The 19,011-nt window shown below is 46.3% G+C and overlaps 1 protein-coding gene across 2 annotated transcripts in view; it reads left to right on the plus strand.

Annotated features, from left to right (window-relative positions):
• PRDM5 (PR/SET domain 5) overlaps window positions 1-19,011 on the plus strand; it is a 690,485-nt gene that overhangs the window by 163,977 nt on the left and 507,497 nt on the right. For both annotated transcript variants that reach the window (XM_069242565.1, XM_069242566.1), the window contains exon 7: window positions 9,093-9,214. In XM_069242565.1, the coding sequence (XP_069098666.1) occupies window positions 9,093-9,214 (122 nt within the window). The remainder of the gene's footprint in view (window positions 1-9,092; window positions 9,215-19,011) is intronic.

The following is a 19,011-nucleotide window of genomic DNA, read 5'->3' on the forward strand; positions in this document are numbered from 1 at the left end:
GCTGCCTAGATGTTCAGGAGGTGGGTGGTAAAGTATTGTGCGAGGCCTACCAATCATGTTATGACTTTGTCCCCCGTAGATCTCATCTCAGTGATGGTGGAAAAGGGACAGTCAGCATTCACCAACCAAACACTCAATTTGCCCATCTTGTCACTCATCTCATAGACCCTTCACAGGGAGCGGAGCTCACTCATTCTTGCAGAATCTAATAATTTACATTGGAGATTTAGATGCGCATGCACCAGCTTCCGTTGCTCCTCTTGTGTTTATTGGCCCCCCATTGTCATCACTCCAAGTCTGTAATCTCACACTCTAAGCACTGCATATCTGCCTTATAGCGGTGCTCGTGACCCCTGATGGCAGAGAAAGACCAGCCCCTGGGTACAGTCTTGAACACCCCCTACTGTGACACAGGGGAGTTCACAGAGCCCTTGTTGAGTCGCAAATAGTCTGTTATAGTCTCTAATTTCTTCTACAAAATCCTTGTCACACAGCCACCAAGCATTCAATCGTCCCAGCCCCCTCTCACCCAAGGCGCCCCACTAATAATACCAGGGAGTGGTCAAATAATGCCCAGGGCAGTATGTGAGATATATTGGCCATCTCTACATCCGAGGATGCAAAAAAGAAGTAATCAAGCTGCAAAGAAGTGCCATGTGGAGAAGAGTGATGTGTGCATTGTCACTCTGTACATTGGTGGAGATGCCAAACATCAGCCAAACCTCGGGCAGCTACCCAGGATCTATGCTTAGTAGTATGGCAAGCTGCTGACGTGGACATCATATCTATCGCAGGATCCATTAAAGCGTTAAAGTTGCACCCCTAGTAAAGGGAGTCCAGGGACGGCTGGAGTCAGACAATCTGCTACTGCCTCAAGGGTCTCTCATAGCATTTGTGGGGGTGCATATACACCCCCAGGTTCCATACCACTCCGTCTAGAGTAACATGAAGGACTATGAATCTGTCCTGCTGGTCATGGTGAATGATCCTAACTACCATTGGGAAGGTGTGGTGTAGCAATATATCCACTCCCCGAAATCTCCCATGTAGCCCAAGTGGTAAATCCGAGAGTAGCAGTGACATCCCAGAAAGGGGCACCGGGTCCCCAGAAGGTATGTGTCATTGAGGCCTTTAACATTCCATGTCTTGTGTTCCACGACATGACCTGCCGCTGTTGGTTACTCCACAAGTTTGGGAAATGTGTTTGCATTCTTTTTATTGATGAAACAATATGGGTCCAACTGTGGAGCTTGTTCAACTGTAAAGTGAATGTCTGAACTCTCCAACGTAACTTAGTGGAGGTGCAACAGACAGCAACTGGTCCCTAAATCCTCACCCACAACTACACATCTGTCACCCTACAAACAAGAACATAACTCCCAAACAAAACACAACTGTCATGGGGAAGGCCCGACTAAGAAAAAGGATGTGACATTCCCGGTGGACCCTCCATTAAGAGTTGTTTATAAGTTCAACTGGAAAAGTCACCACTTTCCTCTCTGATCTCCTCTCCTGTACAGGGACCCATTAAGATTTCTTGATAAGTACGACAGGAAAAGTCACTACTTTCCTCTCTGATCTGATCTCTCTGATCTCCTCTCCTGTCCAGGGACCCATCCGCTGAGGTTGTGTGCTGTCTACACTGACAGTAGGGAGTCATGTCTGCCGATCGGTGACAATGCATTACTTTTCATAGTGTATAACCTTGAGCCACCCTGGAAAATGTAACATATAAGTGATCAGTGCAGTCCGAAGCTTTTCCTTGACTGCCTACAAGGCACACCTCTGTTGTTGAACATTTAGCGAACAGTTGGGGAATAGCACGACCTTGTGTCCCATGCAAAATAGTTCTCCTTTTTTCCTGGCCGCATGCAGGATCATATCTCTGTCAATGAAGGTGAGGAGCCGGGCTGTTGTCAGCTTAGAGGGGGCCACAGGAGGTGGCCTCTCCACAAGGGAAATATGGGCTCTCTCCACCATGAAACAGACAGTCATTGAGTCCTGTGGAATCCAGGAGTGAAGCCAGTCAGGGATGTAGGCTGTAGGTCAGGCTCCCTCCGGCCCTCTGGGACACCTACTATGCAGATGTTGTTGCGTCTTGTCCTGCCCTCAGCATCTTCCACCCTAGACTCCAGGAGGCCCACCTACTGCTGAAGCACCACCAGATCAGCTTGAAGAGATGTGGTAGAGTCTTCAACTTCAGACAGCTGCCCCTTGGCCTCTGTGACCCTCTCTACTGCATCAAGATCTTGGCAGACCAAGGAGAGGTCTATGCTCAACTCCCCCATCTTGTTCCAGAGGCATGATCTAGAGTTGTGTATCAGTTGTAGTGTCACCACCGTGGACTCCGGTGAGGACAGGCCCAGTAGAGAAGCTTCGTCCCCACCATCCTTCTTATCTGCAGTGGGCTTGGTGAACTTCTTGATTCACCCCTGAACTGAGTTTTTGGCACTGTCCTTGCCCATAATCGGAGTTTGCCTCATCAGTCTAATTTCCAGGTGCCCTTTGTTCCCTCACTGGATGGTATCCCCCTGCCCACCCACACTGGTTCCTGTATGCTCAGGCTATATACTGTGCCTGGTGCTAGCTATACAGAGTAGAGCAAAGGCCACAGTGGTCATCTCTAGGTGCCTGCAGGGCTGACACCAGCCATGATGCTGCCACACCCTCTTAGTTGGGTGGATCTGGGTCAAGGATTGGTCTCACTGGTGGCCGATGGGTTAGTGTCTCCTTGTGGGTTACCGGTACTGCTCTAATTTCAACTTACGGTGCAGCCAGCCACCAGAACCCACTATTGGTAGCCCCCTTTCAAGCCACACAGCATTGCCACTCCACCAGGCCAGTCTTAGGAGGAGCCCTCTAGTGAGGCCAGACATACAGGAGTGCCTGTATTCGCGGATGGTGCCTCGAATTGGAGCAGCCCAGGCCAGGGTCAGTCCACAGAGACACAATGAGGCAGGACAGTGTTAGGGCACACCCTCCCTATTCCATGTCCCCCCTCTACCTGGGGCCTAAGCCACCACATGGATAATTAGGTCAGTTTGGGGTGGTAGGTGAGCATTCTTTCAGGGCTGGGCCCACAGGTGTCTCCCTAACTTGCTGCCTCACAGGGGAACCTTTGTGGGTGCCTGTAATGGCTGGGGAGAGAGAGGAAGAAATTCACCAGTGCACTTGCCTGTTGCAGCAGTGGAGGTGGGCCTCCACTATAACTATGGGTGGGCAACGCTGGCCTCTGAAGTCTGAAGGGGTCACAGAGTGTGTCTCTGATACGCACACTGTCCCCTGAAGATGTCTCAGTCCAAGACACTCACTGATGCTGGCCCAGGCAGAGGATCTCCTCTGTATCGCGTGGTTGCAATAACCACAGTCAGGCTGGCTACACAGCGGCAGGAGCAGTCATCAGACCTCCAACCGTGGAGCCTCTAACTCATTCAGGCTCTCAGGGGAGAATCAATGCCTTAGGATTAGGCTGATGCCCCCGGGGCGTTTACTGGAAAGGATTACATCAGATTTGGAAGGCTGGGCGCGGAACTCTCAGTCAAGTGGCTGCCATCTTAGCCGCAAGCCATGCCTCTCCCTGAAAGAAACACATCTGATACGTTTAGTCTTTCTATATTCTAGACAGGAACCTTTGAACACTTTAATATCCTAGTCTTACTTGTACAAAGCAGCTATATAACACTATGCCTGTGAATTAAATCACTGATTTCATCAAACAATGACCCATGGATCAAAATATATGACACAAATTAAATTGGAAAATATTTTCTTTTAAGTGAAAGATTTTAAACAAACTTTAAAAAAATACTGTAAAAATTGGAAGGAAATGGCTTTGAGTGAGGAAAAATTCACATTTAAGAAATGAGAAGGTTTACCAAATTCAGAGAATCTTAAAAAGATAGTGAAGAAGAAAGAAAAACTGAAAGCAAAGCAGAACTGGGCAAAGAGAAGTTGTTTCTCCTTTGCATTGGATGTCCCCTTTAAGGATATTAAAAGCTGACACTGTCATTAGGTGTTGAGCAGTATACGGATAACCAATACAACAAAAAGCATTAGCATTGACAGAATAGGATTACTCTAAACAAAATATAATAGCGATGGAGGGTAGTTGTACAAGAAATAAGAAACTTGTGGGCAGAAGACAGTTGAAGAAAGAACATAAAAGAGAAAAGAGAATGCATGAAAGTGTGGTTCCTAAAGCCAGTCTCCTCTCCATAAAACAAGCCAAAAAGTGTAAATAAAGTTGGCTCAGTGAAAAGTCACTTTTACCCCACATTGTGGAAGTTTATCACTGAAAAAGCACAGAAAACATGAAAACACCTTCCTGGTCTTGCCATAAGAGGCTGTGTCATTGCAGACAAGCTATAGAACATGCCTGTCATTGGCAAAAAATATAGAAATGTAAAGAGAGTTTTGAGTCAATGTAACAGCGCTACTCTTAATAAGAGCAATCAAGGAAATAGGGTTACAGGAAGTTCATTATCAAAACACTATCACTAATTCTGAGGATGATGTAGAAAGAAAAGGATAATAATTGCTAGTAGTGTTTTGTAGAAGAGGAAGCATTCAAAACCAAAACCAGAATAATAATGGCAAATAAGACTCAATATTGTATTAAAGAATGCGGCAATGTATGTCCAAACAAATTAAAGACAATAAATATTACCAAACCTTACATCCATATTTCTTGAGTAGAAGTGTTAAAACATATCAATCCCTCAAAACTCCTGCTGTCACAGATGCAATATGGAGGATGTTGAGATTTTACACTTGTCCCAGCACTTTGTGAAAACACTGGATTAGTGGTCGAAAGTGTTTTAGGAAATTTCTGGAATAATAGACATGAGCTGGAACTCTAAGCACTAGAGGCCCTGCTGGGCTATGCTTGTGGCATACCTAGCAAACGTTTTATATTTATTGCTAACAAAGAGATGTGTGGTGTAAATTTGAGGAGAGACCAAACCGCGCAATTAATAGATGAGTACATGATATACCATACTGCAATGTCAATGCTCAATTTAGACATGTACACCTCACTGCTGCTACCAAGTGCCAGGCCCAGGGAAAGCTGGGGTCCTTTTCAGTCTTACTTGAATAGCCATATTTTAATAATACATTAGCACAGTGAATAAGGAGTGATCATTTCTTGAAAGAAATAGACAGTGGGTGCATGGAAAACTAATGTAGGCAGCTACTCAATTTCCCATCAATTTATGCTGGATATGGCCTACATCTTCTAGAGACTAGTGTTAGTGAGCAGCATTCTCCTTATAAATAACTGTGATCCATACTTTCTGATATTAGTATTGTTGTTGTGCTCAAAATGTATTCCAGACATTGGCCCTCATTATGAATTTGGTGGTCTTTGTCAAAGACCGCTGAAGCCACTGCAGTCAGCAGACCCCCAGTGCGTATTGATATGTGCGGTTGGGTGGGTGGGGTGTTTGCAAGTGTGTGTGCCAGCAACAGGAATGGGGATTCCTGTCGCTGACCGCCATGAAAATCCTGACAGTTTGCTGCCTCGTGATGCTGGCAGCTGCCTGAAGCCTGCCACCGACCCAGATGAGCTCACCGCTGGCCACGTCGGTGCAACCACACCGGCGGGCCAGGTTGCGATGTGGTGGTTTGGCTTTAGCCAAACCCCACAACTTGTAATGCAGTGTTCTTTACCGCTGGGTCCGCTGCAGTAAGACTGCCAACATCTGATGACCACCAGTCCATAATAAGGGCCTTTAGCCTTTAATTAATTGTCTTAATTAATTATCTTAGTGTTTGACTGTGTTATTATCAAATGAACATAATTAATATATAAAACAATTAAATAAAAAATATACATATTTAAAACAAGAGCATCAATCATAAAATGTTCCAACAAGCCCTTTTTAAGCAACAGCTGCTAACTTCCTTAACAATAGAATATGCTATTGATTGCACAGAACACTGAAGAGTCGTGCTCAGTACAGATATTGCTGTTCACTGGCTTTTGAATTTCATTCTCCTCTATTACAGTGATAAGCTGGGGCCTCCAAAGCATCTCATGCATTGCATACATGGGTAGAGGAAATGTATCACTGTTTCCTGGGTTATTGCAGAGGCAATTTGGAGATTCATGCTGTATGTGGACACCCAACCTTCTACTCATCACTGACCTCAAAGGATAATGAGCTAAACAAAATTCCATATAAATACTTCTAGTGACCAAGAAAGGCTAATGCAGGCATATACTAAAAATAGTTCTTGAAAAATAGATTACCATAAAAATGAAAGTTGAATAGCCATCCGGAAGAACTAACCTCCTTACAGGGGATGATTATTACTGAATGATAAATGGCTCCACAAAGCCACCACCATTTTATGGGTGAAACACTGGGTATAGAGCAAGTGTCATAATAACTTTAAGCATTAAAGAGAAAGACAGACTCACCAGGTTGCTATCAGTTGTTAAAACAAACATTTCCCAAAAGCCCATGTCAGTATTAGCATTCAATACCAAAGCCCCAAATCCCTAAATATAGCAAGATCATTAAAAGATTATGACTGACTAATACAAGGAGAACCTGCCACAGTTCTGTTACTCTTCACTGAAGAACACACAGAGTTGCAACATCCTCCAGAAACCTGTTTTATGCCAAACTAGAAATCCACCACAACCTATTGCAGCCATGTGATTCACAGAACTTGTAGGTGTGTGATTAACCACTAGATCACAAGATTAATCTAGGCATGAGGATGTGAAGTTAAGGTTGGTTAATATATGCTTAGATAGATGATGCAGTAGTAGGCAAACTGGTGGATGCAATTTTTTGTTTTTCAATATTTTGACTGCAGTATAATAACATACATAACCACCTATCTCCTTTATGCTCACAGTCCATGTTGGACCTCAGAATGGAAGACTTTGTGCTATTGTAGACATTTTCCCAATTCCAAAATGTGCAAACAGTGCATGTATAATTTTTTTTCTTGTGTGATTGCGTCAGATTTCAATAGTAAAGCAAGCGACAGGGTCTGCTTTGTGCAATATTCACAAGCGTTGTAATGCTGAGACAAGCCAATTAAAAACACCATCAAATAAAGAAACTACCATAACATAAAACAATTAAAAAACAGTGTAATTTTACCCTTTCTGGGGGGAAAACATTAAAGGTCATAAGTAATAAGTCATAGGTCAATAGGAAAATCCATAATATATACAACTACCTTTACAATCTACAACCTCAATAGCATTACCACCTTCAAAAAATTCTAAAATGAAATTTGGGAGCAAAACGACCAACAAACTGAGACCTTCTAGCAAATTGTTTTTATCCTTCTGTTTTATAATGCTTATTTCAAGAGCTTTTTTAAAATTGCAGTTGTTCAGTCCTTGGTTGTTGCAGCTGTTAAAACCCTCCAAAATTGTGAAAGACAATATGCTATTTTAAAATCATTGTAATCATTGTATATGTCTATGGGAACACACACAGTGAAGTTGATAATAACTCTAACATGTGATTTACAATCTTAAATCCAATTTTATATAATTGTAATCTCTCAGATCAGTCACCCACAGACATAAAAAGTTAATCTCCACTTCTAAATTGCAACTACTGACAGTACCACTATTCACTTGCAGATATCCTACATTTCAATTGGGACATTCTTTCTACATAACAGACATTTACATGTTTAAGGAAGAAGAGAGAAAAGGGAAGGAAAACATTTTTTTGCATAATAACACAATCATAAATTAGATGTACAATTTTCTTTTTTGTGTGAATCAGACCTATTAGGAAGATACCTCAAAAATTAGTGTAGAGTGTTAACTTATTCAACAAGTAGCAGCAGTAGCGTACACGGCTGCAGAGTTTTGTGATTTTCCATTTGTGATATGCTTGTGAATCTACTGTTGTTGTTTCTCCTCAATGTCGGTGACTAAAATAGGCTCTGGAAAAACGTCAATACCAAAAGTCAGTAGATTGCTGAACTACAAGCATTAAATATAAAGCATGAATCAAAACACAGTGTTATATATTTTGACACACAAACTAGATTGCTCACCTGAAAGTAACACTGTCTTAGGTAGAGCCTTCACTGAAACTGTCCAGATGACTCTTAATTGAGCTTTTCCATCTAAGATTTGTACATACTCAATCAACACTCAGCTAAACCTATGAAAAAACATTAGGGGGCAGATTTAACAAAGTGTTGTGTTGCCCTTACGTCATGCAAGGTAACACCAGGACAACGCAACACTAAAGTCAGATAAACAAAGGCACGCAAGGCCTCCTTTTGTGGCCCTGCTGTGCTTGGTAAATCTGGAGTAGCGCACGGCAGCACAAGTCATTGTGTTACTCTGCCACAGGGAGGTGTTCCATAGGTGGAGCATGGCTGTTCCCACGCATCCACTCATGGTTTTTGGCGCATTTCTAGATTTATCATGGATGGTAGATCTGGGAATGCGTCAAAATGCTACACCTTCCCAGGGGAGGTGTAACAAGAGAGAAATATATTTACTTATATTTGTTTCTCTTCTTTCTGCATTATGCAGTACACTTAGCCTCGGAGGACTGATTTGTGCGTGAAGGCGTCCCTTCTTGCACAAAAACAATACTGCCTGCATCGCAAACACATTTTGCACAGGTGCCTTTATTGGTGCAAGGCAACCAGAAGAACAGGAATGTGCCATAAAATGTTAAATATGGTGCATTCCTGCCCTTTCACACAGCTCAGCAAAGTGTCTTGCTGTTTTGTGTTTATGAAATATTGGTAAATCTGCCTCTAGGTCTCATGGTGTCATTTTCATATTTCCCAGCTGTAGGAAACGGAGTTATACTTGAGCACTGGTTTAGTAAAAATGCTCAACTCTCTACAGTCAAAGGACTGGGCATTTGAGAGTGATTTCTTCCAAGGATTCAGCTGTAGTTTTCTTTTTATAGCATTTAATACCCCTTATGCTCAGCATACTGTGAATTGATGGCAATTTTGTAGGATAGGTCAACTGGTATATCATTTATAGGCAACTTTGAGGTTGCTTTAAAGGGGTGTTTATTTGATTGGTTGTATTTTTATTTTTAGTGGCTCTTTTTAAAAAATGTATTTCTTTTATATAGTTTTGAACAACACAAAGAGATCTGCAAAGGTGAAGCAAATTTTATTTGTAAAGCAGATTGTGGTGGGAAGAAATTCAGAAGCAAACATACAATGAAAAAACACAAAGAAAATTCTCACACAGGTAAGAAATAAACTTATGTATCTTCTTTACTGTACTATTTGACTTATATACATGCTCAGTGACAACTCTCAACACACATTAATGTTTATGTCTGTTGTCTAGAACGCAATAATTTGTTTCAAATACTGTTTATCTCATACATTTCACACTTTTTGTTGGCAGTTTGACAGACTCAGATGTTAATATTTTGCTGGTCATGTAATTTGTTGTGTACATAATGTACAGTCTTGATCAGTAGGGATTACTAATGCAATATCCACCAAGCTGGATGAACATGATGTTTGCATTATAGTATTGAACAAAATAAGAGTATATTTAAAACTTCCAGGGGTGCGCCATATTGTAGTTAATACTGCACATCTCTGCATTTCTGAAATGTTGCAGTGCGGCGCTGCAAAATTTGGCGCCTTGCTGCACCACTTCTTTGTAAATGAGGCCCTATGTTTCCTCCCAGATGCAAACAGTATGAGTAGTAATATCAGAATTACTTTCTATATTAGTGGACTACACCACTGGGGCAAACGGCCTGCTTATATTACTGTGACCTAAGGCTCTGAAAAATACATGAGCTAATAATACAGTTATTATCTGCATGCAATATAGTCACATAAGAGGACTTACTATAATTGCCAAAACACTAATGGACTTCCCAATCTACCGCTAGTGCTGCATTTATGCAGTGGTGCGATTGTTCATATTAATTAATGTCATCAGAATCTTTTGTAGAATGGATCACTCAAGGAAAATACTGCAATATATTTACATAGAAAATCTAAGAATTTGTCTCCAAATTAAATTCTTATTTCTGTTCATTGTTTGGATAATAAGATGCTCAAATAATTGATTTATGCAGCTGAATGTGAAATGATCTCAGCTGCAAAGACAGATATAAAGAATGGCAAGTCTCAGCAACAAGTGAGGATTATGGATGAGCAAAGATGGTACAAGGAATAAAATGAAACAGGTGTGTCAGATGTCTTATGGCAGAAGCAGAAAAATGATGCATCTGTAATAGGGGGTACTTTTGATAATTTTGGTAAATTATAAAGACATTATGCACATGCCAAACATTTCTCAGCATGATTATGGGGGTTATTACAACTTTGGAGGAGGTGTTAATCCGTCCCAAATGTGACGGATATACCACCAGCCGTATTACGAGTTCCATAGGATATAATGGACTCGTAATACGGCTGGTGGTATATCCGTCACTTTACCGTCACTTTTGGGAAGGATTAACACCTCCTCCAAAGTTGTAATAACCCCCTATATGTTCCTACTGCATGGAAATTATACTTTGATATTTCACGATTAGTGACTGCACTTAACTGTGCAGGCTGGCTTTGACTGCACTTAACTGTGCAGGCTGGTCTTGGAATCATCAATAAGCACAATTCGGGAACCAGCAGTTCTATTCTATATATTAAATTACTACATTTGAGCCAATTTGGTAAATCAGATAATACTGGAATTTGTGCCAGTTGGATAACTATATGGTGCAAATTGTGAGATTATTTTTTCTTTGAATAAGACTTTAGCTCTTGATGAAACCCAGAAGTAAGTTGGAAGCTGGAACCATAATTTTTTTCAGAGTAAGATCATTTTTGATGCCGCAATATTATGTTAGTCATTATCTTTAATTAGCGCCCAGTAAAAAGCACACTTATTTATTGTCAGACATGTTTACAGACCCACAAAGTTGTATGGACCACCTCTCACCAGCAATTTGAAATTGCATGTGTTGCGTATAAACCAGAATGTTTATTTCTTGGTGAGACCACTTAAGGTTTGGGAGCGCAGTAGCTCTTTCAAAATTGAAGGGGCTTCTGCTTCATCAAACCTGCATTTTCCAAGCCACAAACAGAGATGGACACACTGTTGGGATTCCAACCATGAATAACTCACCATTCGAAATCCCTTGACACTGGAACCCTTCTGTCACAGAAAAGTAGGTCACAGTGACAGAAACGCTGCCTTACATAGGTCACCATCGATTTTTCTGTTAGGAACGGCAGTGTGAGGCATGTTTCTGATGAACAGGCAAAAAACTCTGTGCATTTCACAACATTTATTGCTGGTCCTATTATTTAAAAAACAATCGACATGAACGCATCTGATGGCAAGCTACTATTTTACCTGTTTTCATTGACTTTTCAGTTAACAGATGCGCAGGCAGGTGCAACTTAAGGTTTATTAGGGCCCTGGGCCACATCTAATTCATGTGTCCCTGTTCAGAACAGCTTTGAATGTATGATCCAAATTCAGCTCTTTGATGCCCTTTTTAGCCAGGCCACTGACTCTGTACAGGCACACTCCTCCAAATTCTAAATGTGTTCACCACTAATATTCAGGGATAGTGATGTGTGTTTACAATATTGTAACACAACAGCAGCTTCTAACAAACATTACAGCAGATAGGTCCTCATTACAACCCTGGCGGTAAATGCAGCGACCGCCGTGCTGACGGCCGCCAACATACCGTGACCGTGGCGATATTTCGTTATGGGTATTCTGACCCACACAGAGAAATCTGCCACTATACAGACACCCACACAAGTCTGCCAGCCCAAAGGTCAGTGATAAACTGGCAGTACAAAAACCGACACCGTTACGCCAACAGAAATACACCCACAGCATCATGACCCACGAATCACCGCAGCGGTCATTCAACGGCGGTAAACCATTGGCGGTACACGCCGCCGCGCTCAAAATACACACACACTAACAAAACTACACCACATTGGACAATTCAAACTACACATACCTGACACACATACACACACCATACCCACACACCCAATCTAATATAAAACACACACCCACAATACCCATAACCCCTTACAACGAAAAAAAATATTGCCAACTGAGAGAGAGACAAGCCAGGAGCACCCACTGAATCAGAGCCACATAACAACATCACCCATACACCATCCACGCCCCACACAGCACACACCCCAACACATCACCCCACACACCCTCACACATACCACTCACACTACGCCCATGGCACCACAAAGCCACCCCAGGTTCTCAGAGGAGGAGCTAAGGGTCATAGTGGAGGAAATCATCAGGGTAGAGCCACAGCTATTTGGATCACAGGTGCAGCAGATGTCCATTGCTAGGAAGATGGAGCTATGGCGGAGAGTCGTGGACAGGGTCAACGCCGTGGGACAGCACCCCAGAACAAGGGATGACATCCGGAAGAGGTGGAACAACCTACAGGGGAAGGTGCGTTCCATGGTAGCAAGATACCAGGTAGCCGTACAGAGGACTGGCGGTGGACCTCCAACTCCTCCCCCACAACTAACAACATAGGAGGAGCAAGTCTTGGTGATCATGCATCCTGAGGGCCTTGCAGGAGTAGCAGGAGGACTGACTCTGGTAAGTTAAATCTTTACTACTAAATCCCCCACCCTACCTGCATGCTATCACAAACTACCCCTACCCTCACCCCCATCACTCCACCACCTCACATATACCCCCCTATCACAACCCACCCATCCCAATACCAAGCCCTACATGCAACACCAATGCATGGACACCCATCACAGACCTGCATGGACTCCCATCACCACAGTATGCACACTCGTGACAATCACACATCTCACACAACCCAAAGGTGCCTTGCTAATAACAACCATAGAGGGAAACATATTCATGCATAAGATGGCACACGCCGATACAATAACATGGCATTTACATCCTCACAGGACCCCCACTCAACGTCACTGGAGAGGAGGTGCCAGCAACATCCAGGAAACACCAGCACAGCACCCACCCAGCAGGCCCATACCTCTGTCCCCAGGACACATCAATCAGCAGTCTGTCCACCACTACAGGGACCCCAGGACACCCCACAAACCCAAGACAATCAGAGACCTGGGGGTCAGTGGCAGTGGGCACACGGTTAAGGGGACAGAGGCACAGGAGGACTGCTGTGCGACAGGGGGAGGACAGGCCCAGGGAACCCACCCTCCACGAGGTACTTGCAGGGATCCTGGGAGCATACCACCATTCCCAGGAGACCATGGGCCAGATACTGTACAAGTTGCAGGAGACCCAGCAGCTGCAGGAGGACCAGTACCTGGGGATCAGGGAGGACCTGAAAGACATCCACACCATCCTGGTCACCATTGCAGGGGTGCTGGAAGACATAGCCAACACCATGAGGGAGGCAGTGGCACACCAAAGGGCCCCTGGCACTAGCCACACTGATGAACAGCCCTCCACCTCCGCCGACGCTAGTGGACAGGAGGCTCCGCCACAGGACCAACAGGCCACCAGCACCCCACATTCTGCAGAAGGAGAACCACCCCACAAATGGTCCCTGCGATCCAGGCAGAAGCCAGAGACCATTGCCAAGAGCCCACCAGGAAATAAGACTCTCCTGATTGTCACCCTTGTGTCCCACTTTGTCACCCTGTCCACCTTCAACTGCCATTGCTCCCCTTCCTATGCCCCCTTGGACAATGCACCTGTGATACAAGTAGACTGGACTCTACCCTGGACTTTCCTCCATCTGCAAACCAGCCCATTGCAATACCCCCCACTTATTAGCACATCAGTAAACACCCTTGGAACAAATACAAGTATGGAGTCTGTCAATTGATTGAAATATGTATTAGTTTAACAAGCTGTAAACATTGCAATTCAAATGTACAGTTATAGATACATAGGTATGACCTGTAGTGGGCAGCAGTAAACACACCAGGACCAGAGTGGGGCACAGAGATCTGAAAATAGAGATGCCAAAGGGTACAGTAAGTGGCCATAGACATAGGGAAATCAGACTGTCATTTTCAATGTCTAACACAAAACTGCTATGGAAAGTGAAGATACAGTGTCTTACCTGTGTGTTACTGGAAGTACTGTTGAATGAGTGAACATCTGTTGTACACATCTTCTTCCTCTGCCTCCTCTTCCTCACTGTCCACAGGCTCCACTGCTTCCAAAAGACCATCTCCAGGCTCATCCTCCTGCAGAAAAGGCACCTGGCGTCTCAAGGCCAGGTTGTGCAAAATGCAACAAGCAACGATGATCTGGCACACCTTCTTGGGTGAGTAGTACAGGGAACCACCTGTCAGATGAAGGCACCAAAATCTGGCCTTCAGGAGACCAAAGGTTCTCTTAATTATCCTCCTTGCTCGCCCATGTGCCTCGTTGTAACGTTCCTCTGCTCTTGTCCTGGCATTCTGCACTGGGGTCAGTAGCCATGAGAGTTTGGGGTAACCAGAGTCACCTGCAAATATCAAGGGATACCTGTTAGCCACACACTCACCCTTAGGACCAAACCCACACCCATATATCTACATCAACTGGCCACACCTGGTGCCTCTAGAGTTAAGACATCACATATGGAATGCTGCTATTCCTCAAGTTAAAGGCATCATGCACCGAGCCAGGATACTTGGCATTCACATGGGAGATATACTGGTCTGCCAAACACACCATCTGCACATTCAGACAGTGAAAGCTTTTTCTATTCCTGAACACTTGTTCATTTCTCCGGGGGGACGGACAAATGCTATATGTGTGCCATCAATGGCACCAATGATGGATTGATTGGATTGTGGCCATATCAAGTCTGTAGGTAAGCATAATGTGTCTGTTCTCCATTGTCGCCAGGTCCACCAGGGGTCTGTACACGGGGGATGTATCCATCTCCTATTCATCCTCAGTGGTTGAACTCTAGGGTGGAAAACGGTGAGCAGAGGATCATATTCATACATATGTGAAATTTAAAATCAGTTTTTTCCTTTACAGAAACAGTATGTGAATTTGAGAGTCAGTTGATGAGCCAATGTCTGCTGTGACGCAGTTAGGTGCCATGGCCTGTGCCCCCCTGAAATGGTGGCTGCCTGACCTGTGAGGAGAGAAAAGTGGAAATGAGGTAATTCCGCTGGCGTTGTGCACCATTGAGGTCGGTGGTCGATTACGGCCGCGCAACTTCGCATTGGTTATCATTGGACCCTATGGGTTCCTGGAGCCAATGGCGATGTACACTGGCAGTGACAGTACGTACCGCCGTGGACGTGACCACCATTTTCTGTCTGTTCACTCACTTGCTACCTGACCTTCAACAGGAGAGGAGCTACACTGCAAGTGCTGCTGTGACCTGTGTCTGGAAGCGACAATGGCTCGAGTGTCTGGGGAAAGGGCCCCCGCCTTCACTTCGGAGGAGTTGGAGAGACTCGTGGATGGGGTCCTACCACAGTACACTTTACTCTATGGTCCTCCAGACAAACAGGTGAGTACACTGTGAGCATGATGCGTGGGCCATGAATGTATGGATTGCTGTGTGTGTAAGCCTCGTGTAGGGGGGCAGAGGGGTTCTGGACAGAGTGTTGCATGTCTGGTGGTCAATGTCTGTGCATAAGAGGATGGGATGACATTGTGGCTCATGAGTGTAACAGTCCGGACGTTATGACTAATCCCTCTTTCTATGCTTATTTTCCTGCAGGTCAGCGCCCATCAGGAACAGGGTATTTGGCGTGCCACGCCAAGTAGGTGTGGACCCTGGGTGTCTTTGTGTGGCGGAGCGCCCACTGCCGCAAATGGTGGGAGGACCTGCGCTGCTGGGCAAGGAAGATGGCAGAGGCCAAGCTGGGGCTGGCCTCCCAACGAGGAAGGGTTTCCCGTCGTACCCTGACCCCCCAAATGTTCTGCATCCTGGCGGTGGCCTATCTGGAGTTGGATGGGCGCTTGAAGGCATCACATCAGCCACAAAGGGGTGAGTACAGATTCAGAATCATGACTTTGCGCGCGTTAAGGTTTTACCTGGGTGGGGGATGTGGGCTGTGGTCGCCCCTAGGCCAGGGCGAACTGGCAGTGTAGGTCCCTTGTTGGGCAGGCTCTGAAGCACTCTAACCCCATTAGTGTTAGTGGACATCTACTACTGGGCAGGGTCCTGTTAGTTTCAGGTGTGCACCTAATGGCGTTAGGCAATGTACCCCATGGGCTGGTGACTAGCTTTGTAACTGGTAGTGCATGGCCTAGTGCATAGGGCTGATCCCTGTGTGTTGTGTACGCCAATGATTGTGTTGTTGCTGGCATTGACCAAGTGTATCCTCTGTCTCTCCCCCCCCTTTTTATTTTGTCACCCTGTCCTTGTGTGCATTTGCATCATCTGGTGGAGGAGCAGAGGCACCGGTGACGGAGGGAGCTGCATCCCACATGGGCCTGGAGGCCGAATCCACTGACGGTGGGGGCACCAATCGGACAGAGGGCGAGGGGAGCACCATGATGGAGACAGGAGGGGACACTGCCGACAGCGACTCACAACAGCATACAGCTCATGCACCTGCACCCAAACACAGCAGACTGACACGTCCTACAAGCACTCTCTCTTCCTCCACTCCCAAACCATCACCCCTTTCCCTCCCCAATGTCCCTAAGAAGCTTTTCCTCTCCACCATTGACCTCTTCCCAACCCCCCTGTCCTTCACCTCAGGGCAGGGTTGCCAGAACCCAGCCCAGCAACTCAGCCACCAAGTCCACGTCCACTGTGGTTTCTGCAGCTGTGAGAGGCTCCAAGGAAGCACCCGTCAGCCCCGCCAGTGTGCCACCAACACTTGCCAAGGCCAAGAAGGTTCCGCCACCTGTCAAGGGCAAGAAGGGGACATCACCCAGCAAGGAGAAGGAGGCACAACCAGCCAGCAAGGCCAAGTCAAAGTCTCCAGCTGGCAGAAGCAAGGGAGCACCACCATCTGCCAAGGGCAGGAAGGGGCACAGAACACCAGCCAGGGCACTTCAGCTGTCTGAGGCTGCAGGTGAAGGCCTGGAGGCTACCACCACAACTGCCAGCACCACCACCTGCACCGCGGCCAGCACCGCCACCTGCACCGCCGCAAGCTCCGCCACCTGCACCGCCGCAACCAGCACCACTGCCAGCAGCAGCAGCCCCAGTGGGCAGCCGTCCGAGGCTGCAGGTGAAGGCCTGGAGGCTACCACCACAACCGCCAGCACTGCCACCTGTACCACGGCCAGCACCGCCACCTGCACCGCCACCTGCACTGCCGCAAGCAGCACCACTGCGAGCAGCAGCAGCCCCAGTGGGCAGCCGTCTGAGGCTGCAGGTGAAGGCCTGGAGGCTACCACCACTGCCAGCACCGCCACCTGCAGTGCAACTGCTATTCAATGAGCAGCCATCACCGCCAGAGAGCAGCGTGTAGTGATGACTACATCAGCTGCAGTGCATCCTGGCCCCTGCCAAAGATGTCATATTGACACCCAAGTGAGAGACTGTGACCTTGCACTCCAAAACATCTGCATCACAGGGCAATAAGCCCCCTCTAGAACGAGTGGAAGAAGGCATCCACTCACCCCATCCTTGTTAGGATGAAGCACACTGGGCACAAAGCCCCCTCCAGAACCAGTGAAGAAGGCATCCACTCACCCCATCCTTGCCAGGATGAAGCACACTGGGCACAAAGCCCCCTCCAGAACCAGTAGAAGAAGGCATCCACTCACCCTCTCCTTGACAGGATCAAGCACACTGGGCACAAAGCCCCCTCCAGAACCAGTGGAAGAAGGCATCCACTCACCCTCTCCTTGCCAGGATGAAGCACACAGGCCAATAAGCCCCCTCCAGAACCAGTGGATGAAAGCATCCACTCACCCCCTCCTTGCCAGGATGAAGCACACTGGGCACAAAGCCCCCTCCAGAACCAGTGGAAGAAGCCATCCACTAGAGAGACTGTGGCCTTGCCTTCCCCAGGACCAAGCAGTGGGCAAACCACCCACTTGAGAGACTGTGGCCTTGCACTCCCAGGACCAGGTAGTGGGCAAAGCACCCACTTGAGAGACTGTGGTCTTGCACTCCCCAGGACCAAGCAGTGGGCAAACCACCCACTTGAGAGTCTGTGGCTTTGCAATTCCCAGGACCAAGCAGTGGGCAAAGCACCCACTTGAGAGACTGTGGCCTTCCACTCCCCAGGACCAAGCAATGGGCATGGAGCCCCCTCCAGGAGCAGTGGCGTTGTACCATCTTCTGGCTGAGGTGCCCCCTCATTCTCCGTCCCCCTGAGGTGCCTGTGTGTTTTCGACCTGATGCCCCTGCAGTGTTCTCTCCGTATTGAGGCAGGAGTCAAGTGTGGGCTTGGCCTATGTGTTTTGTCCCAGTGGGCCACAGACATTTTTGAGTGGGCATTGTTCCGCATTTTGTATATATTGTATATATTGTAAATACTGTTTTTTTATTTATGAACATATTTCTAAGTATTTCTACTATAACACTCATTTGACTCCATTGAGGGTTACGGGGTGTATATGTAATGTTGTTGCATGTGTTTGTGTGTATGGTGTTGGGGGTGAGGGTGAGGGTGGGGGTGTTGCGTGTTGCATGTGTTTGTCCCTCTCTCCCCCCCCCTTGTGTGCTAGGTGCAGTACTCACTGTGGTTGTCATCACTGACATTGGTGCTCCTGGTGTATGAGAAGATACACCAGCAATGGGAAAATCTGCAGCTCGTGCTCCATTGCGTCGTGGTTCTTCCTTGAGTGTCGAGAGGTGAGTTGTTTCCCTTCAGAACATTGTTCCGCCGTGCTTTTGATGGCATTGGCACCACCCCGGAAAAGCTGGCGGAAGGGTGGGTTGTAATGCTGTGGGTGGTCTTTCGCCTGACTGTTGGCGGTTACCGTCGCAGTGTTTGTTGTTACCGCCGTGGCAGTCGGAGTGTTAAAGTGGCTGTATGTGTTGGCGGTTTCCGCCGTGGTCATGATTCCATTTTTTTTACCGCCGGCCTGTTGGCGGTGTTACCGCCGCTTTAACACCGACTGCCAGGGTTCTAATGAGGGCCATA

The sequence above is a fragment of the Pleurodeles waltl genome, chromosome 1_2 (assembly GCF_031143425.1).
Source record: "Pleurodeles waltl isolate 20211129_DDA chromosome 1_2, aPleWal1.hap1.20221129, whole genome shotgun sequence".
NCBI classification, from domain to species: domain Eukaryota; kingdom Metazoa; phylum Chordata; class Amphibia; order Caudata; family Salamandridae; genus Pleurodeles; species Pleurodeles waltl.